The sequence below is a fragment of the Manacus vitellinus genome, unplaced genomic scaffold (genome assembly GCF_001715985.3).
Source record: "Manacus vitellinus isolate BGI_N305 unplaced genomic scaffold, ASM171598v3 scaffold_8_pilon, whole genome shotgun sequence".
Taxonomy (NCBI): Eukaryota; Metazoa; Chordata; class Aves; order Passeriformes; family Pipridae; genus Manacus; species Manacus vitellinus.
In genome coordinates, this window is record NW_021940864.1 from 23,250,633 (window position 1) to 23,266,124 (window position 15,492).

Genomic DNA, 15,492 nt, shown 5'->3' on the forward strand with positions numbered 1-15,492 from the left:
TTCTCTGGCTTTGTAATAATTTCTCACTTACTGACTGTGTAAACATTGTATGTGACACAAACTCAAAAAAAAACGGACATGGTTGGTTAGTCACTACTCCATGTGCTAGTAACCATCAGAAAAAGCAAAAGTTTGGAATTCATAGGCCTGGTACAAAGGACTGTTTCACATTGTAAACAGGGCAGCATCTTAGTGAGCTAGACAACCACTGCCTTCTACCTTATGTTTTATAATGCACATACATGTGGGTTCTTATGCTTCTTACCCCAACTTTAAAAAAATGTAAACAGACACATAATATGCAAAACAAAAAATAATTATTCACATTTTGAAAACAAATTGTGGATTTTCTTGTTAAAAGGTCAAGTAGTGAACAACTGACTTGAATTTGCTTAAATTGCCAGCAGATGATGTAACTTGAAGTCCAGGACAAAACTGACTTATACAAGTAATATTACACTAATTGTGCAATACCCCAAATTAAACCAGGTGGTTTTGTCTTGCTAAGTAGAGTTTAAGAATAAACAACCTAAACATGAGATCTCTGCAGGGCCAAGCATACCCAAGAATTCACATCATCAGCTAGAAGTTAACAGAGTTCTACTTAAAATGATGTGATTTACACCAGGGATTTTGAGTAAATTTAATTAGTTTCCTACATTTCAGCAGAGTATACTAAAAGTAAATGAATTCCCTCAGCATAAACAGTGAAACAATGAAGAACAAATGAGTTAAGCCATCTTCATAAATCAATTCATGCTAAAATATGTGCTAATCCCAATCTGCACACCAGTTAGATATTACCATGTGTGTACATTCAGCAATTTTAATTTAAATTGCCTGCAGTTAAACAGAAAAGGGCAGCAAACCCCTCTCATCATTCACGTGCTATTGCAGCACCACATCTGCAAATTAAAAAATGGCAGAGCTGCCCCAAACAACTGGATCTTCCAAAATTCTACTCTTAATCCTTTTACATGACTCCCTTGCTGTGAGACACTGATCGAACATATGTTGCCCTCATGTTGGTGAGGAAAAATAGGAGACGCAGATATTCTTTCCAGATTTATGGAGTCCAACAACTTTATAAATTTTCCATTTACCTTTAAAATAAAATAGAATCATATGGAATTACTAATAATTTGGTTCTCAAAGGAAGAAAACTAATCTGAAAATGCTTGAGGCATTCACTCAAAGTTCACTCCATGTTTTGAAATCAAGATCTCTCACTGGATTGGTTTGGAAGTGCTATAATAACAGCTTATTCTCTTGATATTTCATTACTTTCACAACTCTTCCCAAGTCAATCTGTTAATTAATAAAAAGCATTAAAAGACAAGGATTATTTCAACGTCTTTTGTTACATAAGGATTCAACTGGGCTAACGAGATTATGTTCTGCAAAGAGTGTATTTACGCACAAAAAAATATTTCCATTGGTGATAATTGATATTTCACTTACTAGCTGCTATGCCAATTTAACAAAACATTTTTACTAACAAATTAATAAAGACAGTTGTAAGATTTTTTTAATGAAATTTTACCTCAATATTTTTTTTAACATTTTCTGAATATTCTACAGAAAGGGCGTTCTAAGGCTGAATTTAGACCCGCAGGTCAATTTAATGACATGACAGGGACAGGAGCTGAAATCAGAAACCTTAATTTTTCAGCCTGAAAGTGGAAATCTTGATAATTTCCCAATATGGAAGTAAAATTCAACAAAGAAGTCTGAAGATTGCTACCAAATAGAACTACCCACATCCAGTTAGCTCTACAATTAATTGCCTATCTCAGAAAATTACTTGGATGGGCCCTTCTCATTCAAGGATACACCGCCCTAAATATGTCGCTAAAATATTATTTGGGGAGCACAGTCCCATTTTACCCCAAATCAAGCACGAAGAGATGTTTTACAGAAGAAGGTAGAAGTATTACCCCCATTTTACAGATAACTGCATACAGTTGAAAATATTGAACAATATTTTTGTGGTAATTCCTGAAAGTCTGTGATAGGTCCGTATTTGTAGCCATGTTTTTGACATGCATGCTGTACTCTGTCAATCCCACTTCTTCACTACAGAGTCACCTCCTTTGAAAGAAGTTATGTTTCCAGAGAAGGAAAATCTGAGAAATCTCTCTTACCTGGCAAAAAATGATGCTGCCACTGAGGTGCCTGTGGATACTTCACTGGCAACATACGTGCTCTGGGAAGCAGGGAAGCTGTACAGGGAGGGTTTATCTGCATTGTAGCGGTTCAATGCTGCTTCAGTCAGGCCCTCTCGACTAGTCTCTGTCATAAGCTGAGATATCTGAAAACAGAAAAAAACAGAAGTGTCATCAGCTAAAGCTCACTAGCTGACCCCTCCTAATCCAGAAGTACCTCCAGACTGCAGATGGAGTAAGAGAGGCATTTCATTCACTGTCTCTTTGCTGCTCTGTGAACAAGCTTATTGCTTCTTTCATGCTAATCTACAGTACCTTAGCTCAGCTCTAACCTTGTCTGCATTAAAACTAATAGGATAAATTTATCCCATCGATAAATGTCAATAATGTCTGTGGTTTTCCATTCATACAGAAAAGAAAGAGTAAACCATAATCCTTGCCTGGTTTTACCTTATGGTACAAGAGAGACAGCTTTGCTATGTGCAAGATATTTATATTTTACTTCTGGCCTTTGTAAAATAACACAGCATTAGCGTATTAAGCATTTTTGTTGACCTTTCTTCAGCAAACCCAATACACAGCATAGGAAGAAGTCCCATGGGATCTTAGACAATTTATCATCTCTCTGGAAAATTGGGACCATTACTACTCACTTTCATTGGCTTTACTGAAAGATTTTAAACACCTCATGATTTCATTCTTTTGACGGCCCATTTAACATTTTTTTCCCCTGTTAGGAAGCCTCATCTCAGCTTTTCATTGTTTGAAAAAGAACCAGAGTGCAAACTGACCTGACCCAGCTCTCCTCAGATCAATTGAAAGATCCTTTGACTTCAGAGAAGGTTGGATCAGCTCTACCAAAGCACCTCCTCAAAACTTTGATTTCAGTTTCCTGACTTCTTCTGGATGAATTTACAATGAAGTAATGTCATCTACTGTACTTCATGCAATTCCTAAAAAATTCTTTTTCTTCCTTCCCTCGTTTCAATGACAAATAGTTTTTGTTCACCAACGTGTGTCACAAAATTGCTACATGTGCCTTAAAAGAGCCCTTTCAAATTATCGCTAGCAATCATCCAAGGCATAACTTCCTTCTCCCTGCAAAAAGTTTGTAAGAGGCAGTCTCTAACCAGTTCAATTTCAGTTTTCATGCCTCTACTTAAACCACAATAACAACAGAACATCTTTGTGAGGCATGTTAAGAAAAGTACTTGAAATAATCCTGTAGTTCTTTTTCCGCTCAGACTTGCTTTATTTCAGCTGTTACACATTTCAGTTATTAAAAGCAAAGTTGAAGAACTGATTTGTATTTGGAAGGGGAAAAAGACGTGATATGGCAACATTTTTTAGACCAACTGTCACACGACCTCTGTTTCTCTCATAGAGAATTGCTATCCATTCTACGATGGCTAAGAAGATAATCCAAGTGTTTATCCTTAATTGCATACTTTTACACCAATTGACTGTAATACTTCAAGAGCAGGAATACTGAACTAGCCACTCTATTTTCATGAGGAACCAGTAAAATTGCTGCAAGTGTCCCCATCATGTTAATCTCATGGTGAGTCCTTCTAATTTACAGGATTCAGGATTCACTACTCTGAATAAGCAGTGCTCTTGGAAGGCTACAGATGAAATTCTGGACTTAAATCATCTCATACTACTGTTAGAATGCAGGAATTCAGGCTGTCTGCCAGGATACCTCCACATTTCCAGTGTGCAGGCAGACAGTTCTTCAGTGTTCTGCTACCCTATGTATGTCCACTTGGGGCATCCAACACACTTGATTTCACTAAGCAATTATTCCTTAAATACTGCATAATTTTGGCTAACTCAGCTATTTATATTTGCAATGAACTAGTACAAGATTCTGCCCTGTCCCCTCAAATTATCCTGAAACCAAATTCATCAACTGCTCAACAGACAGATTTAAAAGCCCACTCTTCAGAGCAGAGTATACATATAAAGTTAACCTCATCTTAGTTCATCTGATTCATATATCTGAAATCAGAATGGATTATCATTAATTAATTACCATTGTTGACAGTGTCACTAGGAAGTGCTACTCCCATGGCAACTGAACAGCAGTTAAGAAATTGATGAGTTGACTTATGTCAACTGCAATCATAACCTCTCCATATTCTGCCAAATAAAGGTACAGCTCCAAATATGAATTTCCACAGGCGGTGCAGTACATTTCTATTGGTGTCAGCAGATCCCCTGAAGTTTTAAGACGGTGAAGCTTGAGAGGCATTTGAGCCAACTGCACAACAGGAAAGGATTTGTGTATCTTGGTATTTGGAACAACCAGAAAACAATTAACGTGACATGGGCATAAAAGCCTGTGTCATGTTGGTTACATGGTTTCTGTGATTATAGAGACTTTGAGGTGATCCATGTCCACATCCACAAGTCCTACTAATGTGACCAGCACAGAGCAATAAAATGCCTCAAACTGATTGTGCACATTCCTGTAAAGTATTACTCTCTAGCTTCCTCAGAATCTGTTTAGATGCTTGGTTCCTGAATTTATTGGATAACTAGTTCTTATACACAAGCACTCCAAAATAATCACTTACCAAAGAAATATGAGATTGTTTTACAAAGATATAAATATAAAACGCTGTTCCTTACCTATGCACTCAGAGAGAAGTGAATATTAGTCAGCCAATGGAATGTTAATGCTTTTTTAATAAATAGGGATGAGGATCTTATAAAGCCTGTTATTTAGGTCACATTGTCTTACAGCAAAATGCAAAGGAACTGAAGGAGAAGCTGGAAATGATCAACCACATTTACAAATTCTGTATTTGTGAAGTGTCACACTATCCATAGGACTGAGAGAAAAGAGACAAATAATACTTATTTTAGTAATTGCACGTACTATGAGCAGATGCTGAATGGGGTTGTTTCTATATAAATGTAGGCTTTTCAGTACTCTTGCTACTTTGTTGTGTCCAACACAACAGTCCAAGTACTACAGGGGATGGTCAGTTGCTCAAATTGCAAGCTGTGAAACATCTGTATGGTACTGACCACCAGAGCCTGCTGGACAAGCAGCATCTCTCCTTTGTGTTCATTCACACCACTTGCTTTGTTACAGAACACAGGAAGCTACTTCTTGACATTGACATTGATGTACCATCTGCGAAAAGCAGCATTCCTGAGAGCCCTCCTAGAGGTGCCCTGGATGGACACTCATAATGCAGCATGTTGGACTAGTTAAACACCTTCTTGATCCTGAGGTCCAGCACCACTGTCTGGTTTCCTTACAGACGCTGGCACACTTCCTGGCCAAAAAAAAAAATCTGTTTCTCAGCATGAAGTCACTCAGAACTAAACTCTAAATGTACATACTGTCTGTCCTTGAGTTCCTTTGATTTACTCTTTTCCTCAGCAGGGACACTTCATAGTCAACAGTGTATTACAGGGATACTGAAATGGGAACATACTTTGTTTTACCTAAGATGTAGAAAAATCAAGATAAAATAAAATCTGGCTTAAGCCACAGTTCAGGATTTCCTAATGTAGGAATATTTCCAGTTTTAGTACTTTATTACTTTCTGCCAATGTGGGATTTTTTCAACAGTGAAATGTCTCCAGGAGAAATGAAAGCTGAAATATTTTCTTGAATTACAAACATTCTCCAATTCCTCGTCTGGGAAGTCTGCAACCACTTGGTGCTACAAAGGTAAAAGCCCACAGAAGCACCTTGTGATACTGCAACACCCATAGCCTCTAACAGAACAACAGGTTTTGTCTGAACGAGTTCAAGTCACTCTTTTTTTGCTATCTTTTCCTTATATCCTTTTGGTCATGCAGCCAGTGGTGATGAAAGGTAAAGATGGTGCTGTGAACCATGTTGGCATCCAGTATTTTTCAGAGTATTGTTCATACTGCACAAATTCGTACAAGTGTGTCAATCCATGGGCTGAGTACCTCACTAGATGTGTGCCCACAATATTTGACTAATAAATCCTCATTTATCCCCAGATTTCAATACATATTCACAAGGCAGGGGGGCAGAAAGAAATCCAGACAATTCATATATCCAGAGACTCCTGGCTTTAAGTCAGTTATTTTGCATTTACTTTCTTTTCCCTCATAGATTGGAGAGAGTAGAAATCATTCAAATTGTTAAACCAAACTGAAAAGTGGTCTTTGGAGGTAATATTACCATCTCATTTATTCTGTCCTCCAGTCACAGTAACAAATTATCCCTTTCTCTTCTGACATCACTCACTGAAGTTCACACATATACAAACTCAAGTAAATCGCCCAAAATATATAAAGTATTTAGGGAAAAACACTCACATAACAGACATTTCCAAAGTTATTAGAGAATTTGGTTTTCCCTGTCCCACTGCCAAAAACATAGTTGAAAATTACACTTTGAGCATTAACAAACTAACTTTTTCTTTTTTACCTTTCTCTTTTTCCACACTAATGTGTGTCTGGCAAGCACAATTCAAGTAAATCTGCCTCTTTAGTGTCACCATCTCTCTTACTAGATGCTGTTTCAGTCTTTAAGGGGGAAAAGACTTGATTCTTAAATTCTCTTTCCCTTCTCTTTTGTGAGTACCCACATAGCATATACAAGAGGTTTAAGATCACTTAATAGGACATAGGAGAAATTCCTTCATAGAATTGTTGGCAGCACATCAGTGCCTGGATAAGGAACAAAAAGACAAAGAATGAAACAACACAACCTTTCATGCCTCAATAAAAACCTTCTAAGTGCATGTGGGACAAGACAGATATCCCTCCCAAGGTTTCATTTTTTTTCTCCTGTCTCATAAATGCAAGGCATCCATTAACTTCCTCTTTCACTGGTTGCTGACAGTATACAGCAAGAGCTAGAGATAAATCATTATTTAAATTCCCTAATTCATAGGAAAAAGATGGCTCTGCAGTTAAACTACAGGTGTCAGCCAGGCTAGATTCTCTTCCTATTCCAATTACAGAGTCTCTCTGTGTATAAGACTTGCCATCAGGCAGTATGAGGTTAATTATATTTACATAAGGGTGTTTTACAGCCCAGCTCATTAGTGGTTTCTAAAGCTCCTAACTGAGGACTTCCAACCGAAATTACTGTACAAATGGAAGTTAGCATTTATGAAAGATATGAAACATCCATTGCTCTGGAGGTAGTGAAGCATTCAGGAACATCCCCAAAATCTAGTTAACATTAGTAACTGATGAATGAACTGAATGCACAGAAATGTGTGAAAGATATCCATGTCAAAGCTAAATTCAAAAATTCAAATTCACTACAAAGCAATTCTCAGAGTCCAGAGTTCCTAACCTCAGGAGAGAAGCTCAACAGGAAGAAGAAAGTGAAGGTAGAAAGCTCTCTTTCATAAATGCACAAACACTCCTGAATGGTTTCTTTGGCAATCCACTCTTTATTCAGAGCAGCACTGAATTTTCTGCCCAATAAATACTGATGTAATTACTTCCTGGGTTATTTTAGACAGCAGGTCTACATTAAACAAGAAAAAGGCTCTTCTTAAAGACTCTCCTTTTAAAGATGAGTCGAGGGAAGCACTAAAAGATAGATGTCTCAAAGCTTTAGCACACAAAAAAATCATAAATTCTTATAAACCTGTTTATAACACAAGCTTAACAACTTAATACCAAGTTTTCCACTACACACAATCAAGTATTCTGGCTGTTCTAAGATATTAATTTTTTACCTTCTGTCCAACTCCTTTTGGCTCTTCAGTTTACTCTCGGTCATAACAAGATAAATTTATTCTTCCTGTTTGGCTCAAGAAGCCTGGTTTCTGGTCTATGGGAGTGATGAAACTAGCACTGGGAGATGCAATTTACAATACATCATTCACGTGTCTTTCTTCTGACATAGAAAACTTTCCTGAGAACTAAGCAATGCTGTTTTTCCTGGGCTTTACCTACTAATTCTTAAAGGTTGAGGCAAGTATCTAATTTACAAATTAATTTTGAAAACTGAAAGAATTCTTCCACTTACTTTAGTGTTTAAGTGTTCGCTATCTGATGTGACAGTGCCGTGGATTGTAGAATGAGACAAAAATCTGAAGTCTTCAGTAAGCTACCAGCTTCCCAGCTGCTAAAACTGTCAGTGGAATTACAGTAAGTTGCCTATAGAAAGCAGCATCAGAAAACAAACAGAGCAGGAGATAATACTTCTTGAGTCTCTTCAGAAGGGAGGTTAATGAAGGAAATACTGGAGTTCTACCTCACCTGGAGAACACATCCCTCAACAAGGGAACTTATCAATAAGAAGTAGGTTCTCTTTCTACAATTTGGCTATTTTCTCTGAGCTCCCTTGGTAATATTGTTCATCACTTCTGCCTAACATGGAAGTTCTGCATCAATCTCTGTGCAGTAATAAAAAAAGTACAGCATAAATTTATGTTTGGTAGCATTCAAAGGACAAGGTACCAGCTGGGAGTCACTGTACTCAGTACCAAAAACTAAAAAGAGAACAGTGGATAATTTGATATTTACTGTATTTCATTTTCATCATTTTCGCATGTTGTTGGGAGAGGTTAACATATGAAAAAAGGAAACAAAAATAATATATGGCCAATTTCAAATATAATTGTTAAATACAGCTTCAAATACTTTGTGGTAAATCTGGTAGAGGGTTTACTGAACTACCAGTAAACTGAAGTGGGATTTTAAGGATGAAGAGGTAGAGGAAAAGAGGAATATTGTGCTGCCCACACAACTATCAAATTATTAACGCATCCTTCACAGGGCAAAAGGGAACAATTACACCATTCAATCAGAGCAACTTGAAAGTGGTGGTTATTTACTAAGTCAGTCATTTTTCAATACACCACGGAATACCAAGGACATACTCTTCATCTCTCAAAAATCACTCACTACAACAGAGGAAACATTTAAGGAATTATTCAGGACAAAATCCACCTTTAGGGAAAATAATTTTGAAACAGTAGCAAGTTCCTGTAACTTACACAGCATCTTGCCATTTGACTATGACCTTTTTCTCTCATAGTAAAATACTAAGCTTCTCTATAGCTAGAGATCACTGCCACTGCTGATACAGACTGTGTGAACCAGAGCAAGACATAAGATTCTGATAGTCCTTTCCTTGTCAAAAGAATGTGTTCTACGAGCAAGAGGCTGAAAAAGGCCATGCATAAAGTCTGCTGTGTTCAGACTCCTTGAAGGTAGACATACTGAATGCTGCTTAGCGAAGGCAACTTGCTATTCATTGTGAATACTGAAGCTCTACAGATGATCTTCAGGCATGCTCTGCTCCTACTTCAAGCAAATTTACACACAAAGTCTGAAATATTTCTAGCAGAACAGGCTGCTGTAACAGCACAGATTGTGTCTAAACACAAAACAATGTATCTTAGAGTGAGGTTTTTCAAAGGCAGAATCACTGGCATGGCAAAAATGCTGATCGTGCTTTGTATTTAACAAGAAAGAGTCAAAATGTATTTACCATAAACTACTTCTATTGAAACATAACTTAGTTACCATGACAGCACGTAGAGCTTAATTGCAACCTTCAGCTTTCTGCTGTCCAAAAGAAGGATGACCTTTGACTGTTGCAGCTCCCTCCCATATCCCTCTAGAAAACAGATAATTGTTGTTGTTGTTGTTACACAGATCAAGTGCACTCCTCAGCACAGATGAAATCCAAATTTTCACACACATGGATATATCCTCCATCAAAACTGCTATGATATATTTAGTTCCATATTACACTCAAAAGCCCATTAAATGAAATACTTTGCCACAAATGACAATGTCTTAAGATCAACTGCTTAGAGGCTAATTGGACGACCAAATAATGGTGGAGTTCTCTGCTGTAAGACATTTTCTTCCAATTCTTACTTCTAAGAGTTCTGCCATACAAAAGAGATTTTTTTTTTCCAGCTGGATTCCTATAAGTGTATGGGGTCTGACAGGATTCATCCAAGAGTACTATTCAAAGAGCTGGATGATGTCATCATGAGACCTCTCACAATGATCTTTTGAAATAAGTCTTGGAAATCTGGAGAGGTCCTGATTGACTGGAAACTGGCAAACACTGTCCCAATTTTCAAGAAGGATAAGAGGAGTGACCCTGGTAACTACAAGCCTGACAGTCTCACTTCACTGCCTGGTAAAATCACAAAGAAGATTATACTGGGAGTTATTGAAAAACACCTGAAGGACAACAGTCATCAATCACAGCCAGTGTGGCTCCGTGAGGGGAAAGTCCTTCTTGTCAAATTGAATTTCCTTTTTGACAAGGTAACCCACCTGGCTGATCAAAGGAAGCCAGTTGATGTAATCTTTTTGGATTTCAGTAAAGATTTTGATACTGTCTCTCACAGGATCCACCTGGACAAAGTGTCCAGCACAGCTGGATAAACACATCATGTGATGGGTGAGCACTTGGCTCTTGGGTCAGACACAAAGGGTAATAATTAATGGGGTAACATCAGGCCGGTGACCTGTCACTAGTGAGGTTCCACAGGGCTCCATTTTAGAGCCAGTTCTCTTTAACATCTTCATAAACAACTTGGATGCAGGACTCAAAGGAATAATAAGTACATTTGCTTGGGATACTAGACTGGGAGGAGTTGTTGACTCCCCTGAAGTCAGAGAGGCCCTGCAAAGAGAGAAGCAACCACCAATCGTGTGAAGTTCAACATGGGGAAGTGCCAGATTCTGCACCTGGGATGGGGCAACCCTGGATGTATGTCCAGACTGGAGAATGAGATGCTGGAAAGCAGTGCCGTGGAAAGGGACCTGTGGATCCTGGTCAATGGCAAGTTGAATATGAGCCAGCAGTGCCCTGGCAGCCAGGAGGGCCAAACCTGTCCTGGGGAGCATCAGGCAAAGCATCACCAGTTGGCCAAGGAAGGGGATTGTCCCACTCTGCTCTGCACTGGGGGGACCTCACCTTGAATATTGTGTGCAGTTTTGGGCACCAAAATATGGGAAAGATATCAAGCTATTAGAGGATGTCCAAAGGAGGGCAACGAAGATGGTGAAGGGCCTTGAGGGGACACCATACGAGGAGTGGCTGAAGTCACTGTTCAGCCTGGAGAAGAGGAGACTGAGGGGACACCTCATCACAGTCTACAACTTCCTCATGAGGAAGAGCACTTTGACTCATTCACTCTGTGCACCTTCTTGCCCTAGCTTTTGAAATGAAAAGCAAAGCAAAACAAGCAAAAGCAAAACTATACAGTGAAACAGTAATGCCCAAAAAATCTGCAAGTTACGTCTTGAGCACACTCCCCTCAGAAACGGTATCAAATAAGAATTGCATTAGCAACAATGAAATTTGTTATAAAACAGGAAATCTGCTCTAATAAGCCTGTGACAATTCACTTGATTAGCTAATTCCCACACAGACCATAACTTGGTAAATACTAGTTGATGCTCAATCCCAAGAAATCTCCACCACTGAGACATGACACATACAGACTCATTTTGATCTGGTTTTACAATGAATTCAGTTTTCTCAATTTGGCAGTGCCCTTCTGAATTAAGTAGTCCAGAGAAGTAGTTAATATCACAGAATCACAGAACTGTTAGGGGTGGAAGGGACCTCTGGAGATCATCCAGTCCAATGCCCCTACCAAAGCAGGGTCATCAGGACACAGGAACATATTCAGGTGGGTTTTGAATGTCTCCAGAGGGGAAGACTCCACGACCTCCCTGGGCAGCCTGTTCCAGTGCTCTGCCACCCTCAATTTAAATAAGTTCTTCCTTGTTTTGAGGTAAAATTTCTTTATGTTTTAGTTTATAGCTATTTTTCCTCATCCTGTCACTGGGCACCACCAAAAAGGGTCTGGCACTGTCCTCTTAGCACCTGCCTTTGAGATATTTATATGCATCAATGAGATCCCCTCTCAGTCTTCTCTAGACTAAACAGGAGCAGCTCTCACAGTCTCTCCTCACAAGAGAGATGCTCCAGACCCCTAATCATCTTTGTGGCCCTCCATTGGACCCTCTCCAGTAGATCCTTGTCTTTCTTGTACTGAGGAGAACTGAACCCAGTACTCCCGATGTGGCCTCACTAGGGCCAAATAGAGGGGCAAGATCACCTCCCTCAACCTGCTGACCACACTCCTCCTGATGCACCCCACGATACCATTGGCTCTCCTGGCTGCAAGGGCACACTGCTGGCTCATGGTCAACTTGTCATCCATCAAGACTCTGAGGTCATTCTCAGCAGAGCTGCTCTCCAGTGGTTCAGCCCCCATCCTGTACTGGTACTTGAGGTTATTCCCCCCCCAGCTGCAGGACCCTGCCCTTGCCCTTGTTGAACCTCATCAGGTTTCTCTCTGCCCAACTCTCCTGCCTATCAAGGTCCCACTGAATGGCAGCACAGCCTCCAGGTGTATCAGCCACTTCCCCCAGTTTCTTATCATCAGCAAACTGGCTGAGGGTGCATTCTATCCTTCATCCAGGTCACTGATAAACAAGTTAAATAAGACTGGACCCAGTATTGGTCCCTGGGCAACACCACTTACTACAGACCTCCAACTGGATTCTACTCATGACCCTGTGAGTTCTGCCATTCAGTTCTCGATTCACCTCACTTTCCATTCATCTAACCCACGTTTCCTGAGCTTACCTATGAGGATGTTATGCGAAATAGTGTCAAAAGCCTTGTAAAGTCAAGGTAGATGACACCCACTGCTCTCCCCTCATTGACCCATCCTGTACCTACACCAAAAGGAATCAGTATAGAATCTGAAATCGTATCGATCAAGCCGCCGTCTTGCTTCCTCATTTTGTTTTTATATATTTATTAAGCAGAAAAGTAAACAGAAGGAAAAAATATTAGAGGAGGGGAAATTTCATGATCTGAAGCATTCAAAACAGCAAATATCTAACCTCAAGTTAACTCAACCCTTGTAGAGAAGTTGAAAATTCTAGTCTGCAGTGGTCCTTTAGTCTGAGTGACACAGCTTGCAAATTTTATCTATTGGCTACTACCTAACTGTCAAACTATTTTCTGAAAGGTAAGGAAGGCCTCCATCTTATTCCAAAACTGCAATAGATGTCAGAACTACCATTCTGAATACCTCTGATGTTCCCTTAGAATTATGCCAGCCTTTCCTATTCCTCTCCAAGGAAGCTACAGGCTGGATAGTAATCCTGGCGTGCAAATCTGCTCACTCTCCTCACCCCAGAGGTCCCTCAGAAAAGCAGAATGCCCACAGGCAGATCCCTGCAAGGCTGTGAGCCATCCCTTGTGAGCAGAGCAATAAAGCACCATCAGCTAGGCCCACATACATCTCTCATTCACAAAGCTCCACCAGCGAAGCCTCTGATGACAGAATAGCAATGTAAGGTTTCCCAGTTGGCATATTCCCACACTAACTTTGCAAATGAAAAGGAGGAACATCAGCTAGCAAAGAGAGGTCCTGTTTTCAATTTTGTGTCTCTAAGCATTTTAACAATGAAAAAAGACACTGTGCAGCAACACAATAAAACTGCTTCCTTTCTTGTCAAGAAGATGACAATAACATGGCAATCTGTGGGAAAGCTGAGGCTGCCTCTAGCTTTCAGATTTTTTAAATCTGTTTTTATGAAGTAGTTAATTCTCTTAATTGTCTTGCTGCATTATAAAGCTGTGCAGCTGGAAATTAATTGGATCTTTTTCTACTATGACTTGTTTGCTATCAGATTAGTAACATTTTACAAGAGAAAAGGCCTTTCTTTTGTGTGACTCAGTTCAAGTTGATTTCATACATCCAGATGCAGCATTTATACTGTAATCCCTTGTTGCATCAGCTACCTTTTGAGTCCTCAGCAGCCAGGCTAATTGTGCTAAAATAACTAGTGCAACAATGAAGAGTGTGTGCAGACTACAAAAGAGGAGTATGTCTGACTGCTGTCTGTACACATGTACACATGGGGTAGCAGCTACATGAAGTGACTGCACTTTTAAAGCTGAGGCACAAGTCTCTCTGGTTCACTGTGTGCAGGAGTAACGCATTTGTTATGAAAACAAACTTTCATTTCTCTGATCAGTTACTAACTGCCAGCAATGTCAAGACATCACAAGAAGTTCAAATCTTACTATAGATGTTTCCCTATCACAAACAAAAATCTGTGAGCCACTGACCTTTCCCTTGTCAGTTGACAAGAACAGCTCTAGAAGCTACCAGAGTGTGTCAGCATGTGGGCTTAACTTAAATGGCATTATTGACCCAGAAAGGAACTTCTTTCTGTAGCTAGCAAGAGAGTAAGGAATAAAAAATACAATTAGTTTCTCCACACATAAATGTACAAACCAGATCATTAGTCTTTATTTAAAACACATATGGTCAAATTCTACCATGAATATATGAGGAGAACTACTTCATTTCCAGTATGAAAAAAAATCTGACAGTCTAAGAGATTCCTGCAATGATTACTGCATAAGAATGTGGCATAGTGCAAATTCAGTCCACACACATAATCACCTCAAGATCAGACCTTTTGGGGGGATAAATCAGTACATATCTGATGGGTGTCTTACCAAACTGCCCATGGAAAGGTGCATGGGTTTGATCCCCAGGAGTCTAGAAAATGCCTCGAATCTATTTGGAAACTATTACCACTCCAGTGACTTCCTCGTCAGAAAGAAATTATGAATATCAGCTTTTCTATAAACTGCTGCCACAGGTTTAATTAGTGAAGGCAGATACCACAACAGTACAAATTGTTTTCTCTGTCTGTTAGATCATAAGACTATCAGTAGCGTACCTTTATAAAGGGAGAGACCAGAGGACTTGAACCTAGCATGAGACATGAACTTTTGAACAAATACAAAAGAGTTTCTTGCAGAGAAGAGTCATTTAGAAGCCAGACATATTTTGGAAGTAGCAATATAGAAGCTTGGGAAATATGAGAGAGACTGAGAAATCTTTCTCAATTCATCAAATATTCTAAGCTTGAAGATTTTTTCTGTAATATCCTTTTCCATATGTTTTCCTAAATCATCTTCCCATAGATGTACTGTTTTACTTCTGATACGAATAATATTGTTACACAGTTTTCTCTTTTGCTGCCTCACTGAAATATTAACAATGCAGTGTATGAAAGGACTCTAAGGAGAGTCTTGTAAATCCTAATCCATCCTTAGTGGAATAAAACTTAAGATGTACATCTGAATGCTTTGTAAAATTTGCATTTCTCAAGACAGGTGAAAGTCTCCAAGTACCCTCAGCTCTTCTGAAAATACATTTAAATTTCACTGCAGCCCGCAAAGAAAGCTTTAAAAAAAGAAAATACTGTGTTCAGATCTTAGCGTCTAATCATCAAGTTGGTGCATTGTTCCCTTCCATTTCAGTTCAGTTTTACCAATGCTAAA

General features: G+C 39.2%; 1 protein-coding gene across 1 annotated transcript in view; it reads right to left on the minus strand.

The window, feature by feature from the left end:
* KIF26B (kinesin family member 26B) overlaps positions 1–15,492 on the minus strand; it is a 197,497-nt gene that overhangs the window by 165,446 nt on the left and 16,559 nt on the right. Inside the window, exon 2 of the mRNA XM_018085040.1 lies at positions 2,145–2,311. Within this exon, the coding sequence (XP_017940529.1) occupies positions 2,145–2,311 (167 nt within the window). The remainder of the gene's footprint in view (positions 1–2,144; positions 2,312–15,492) is intronic.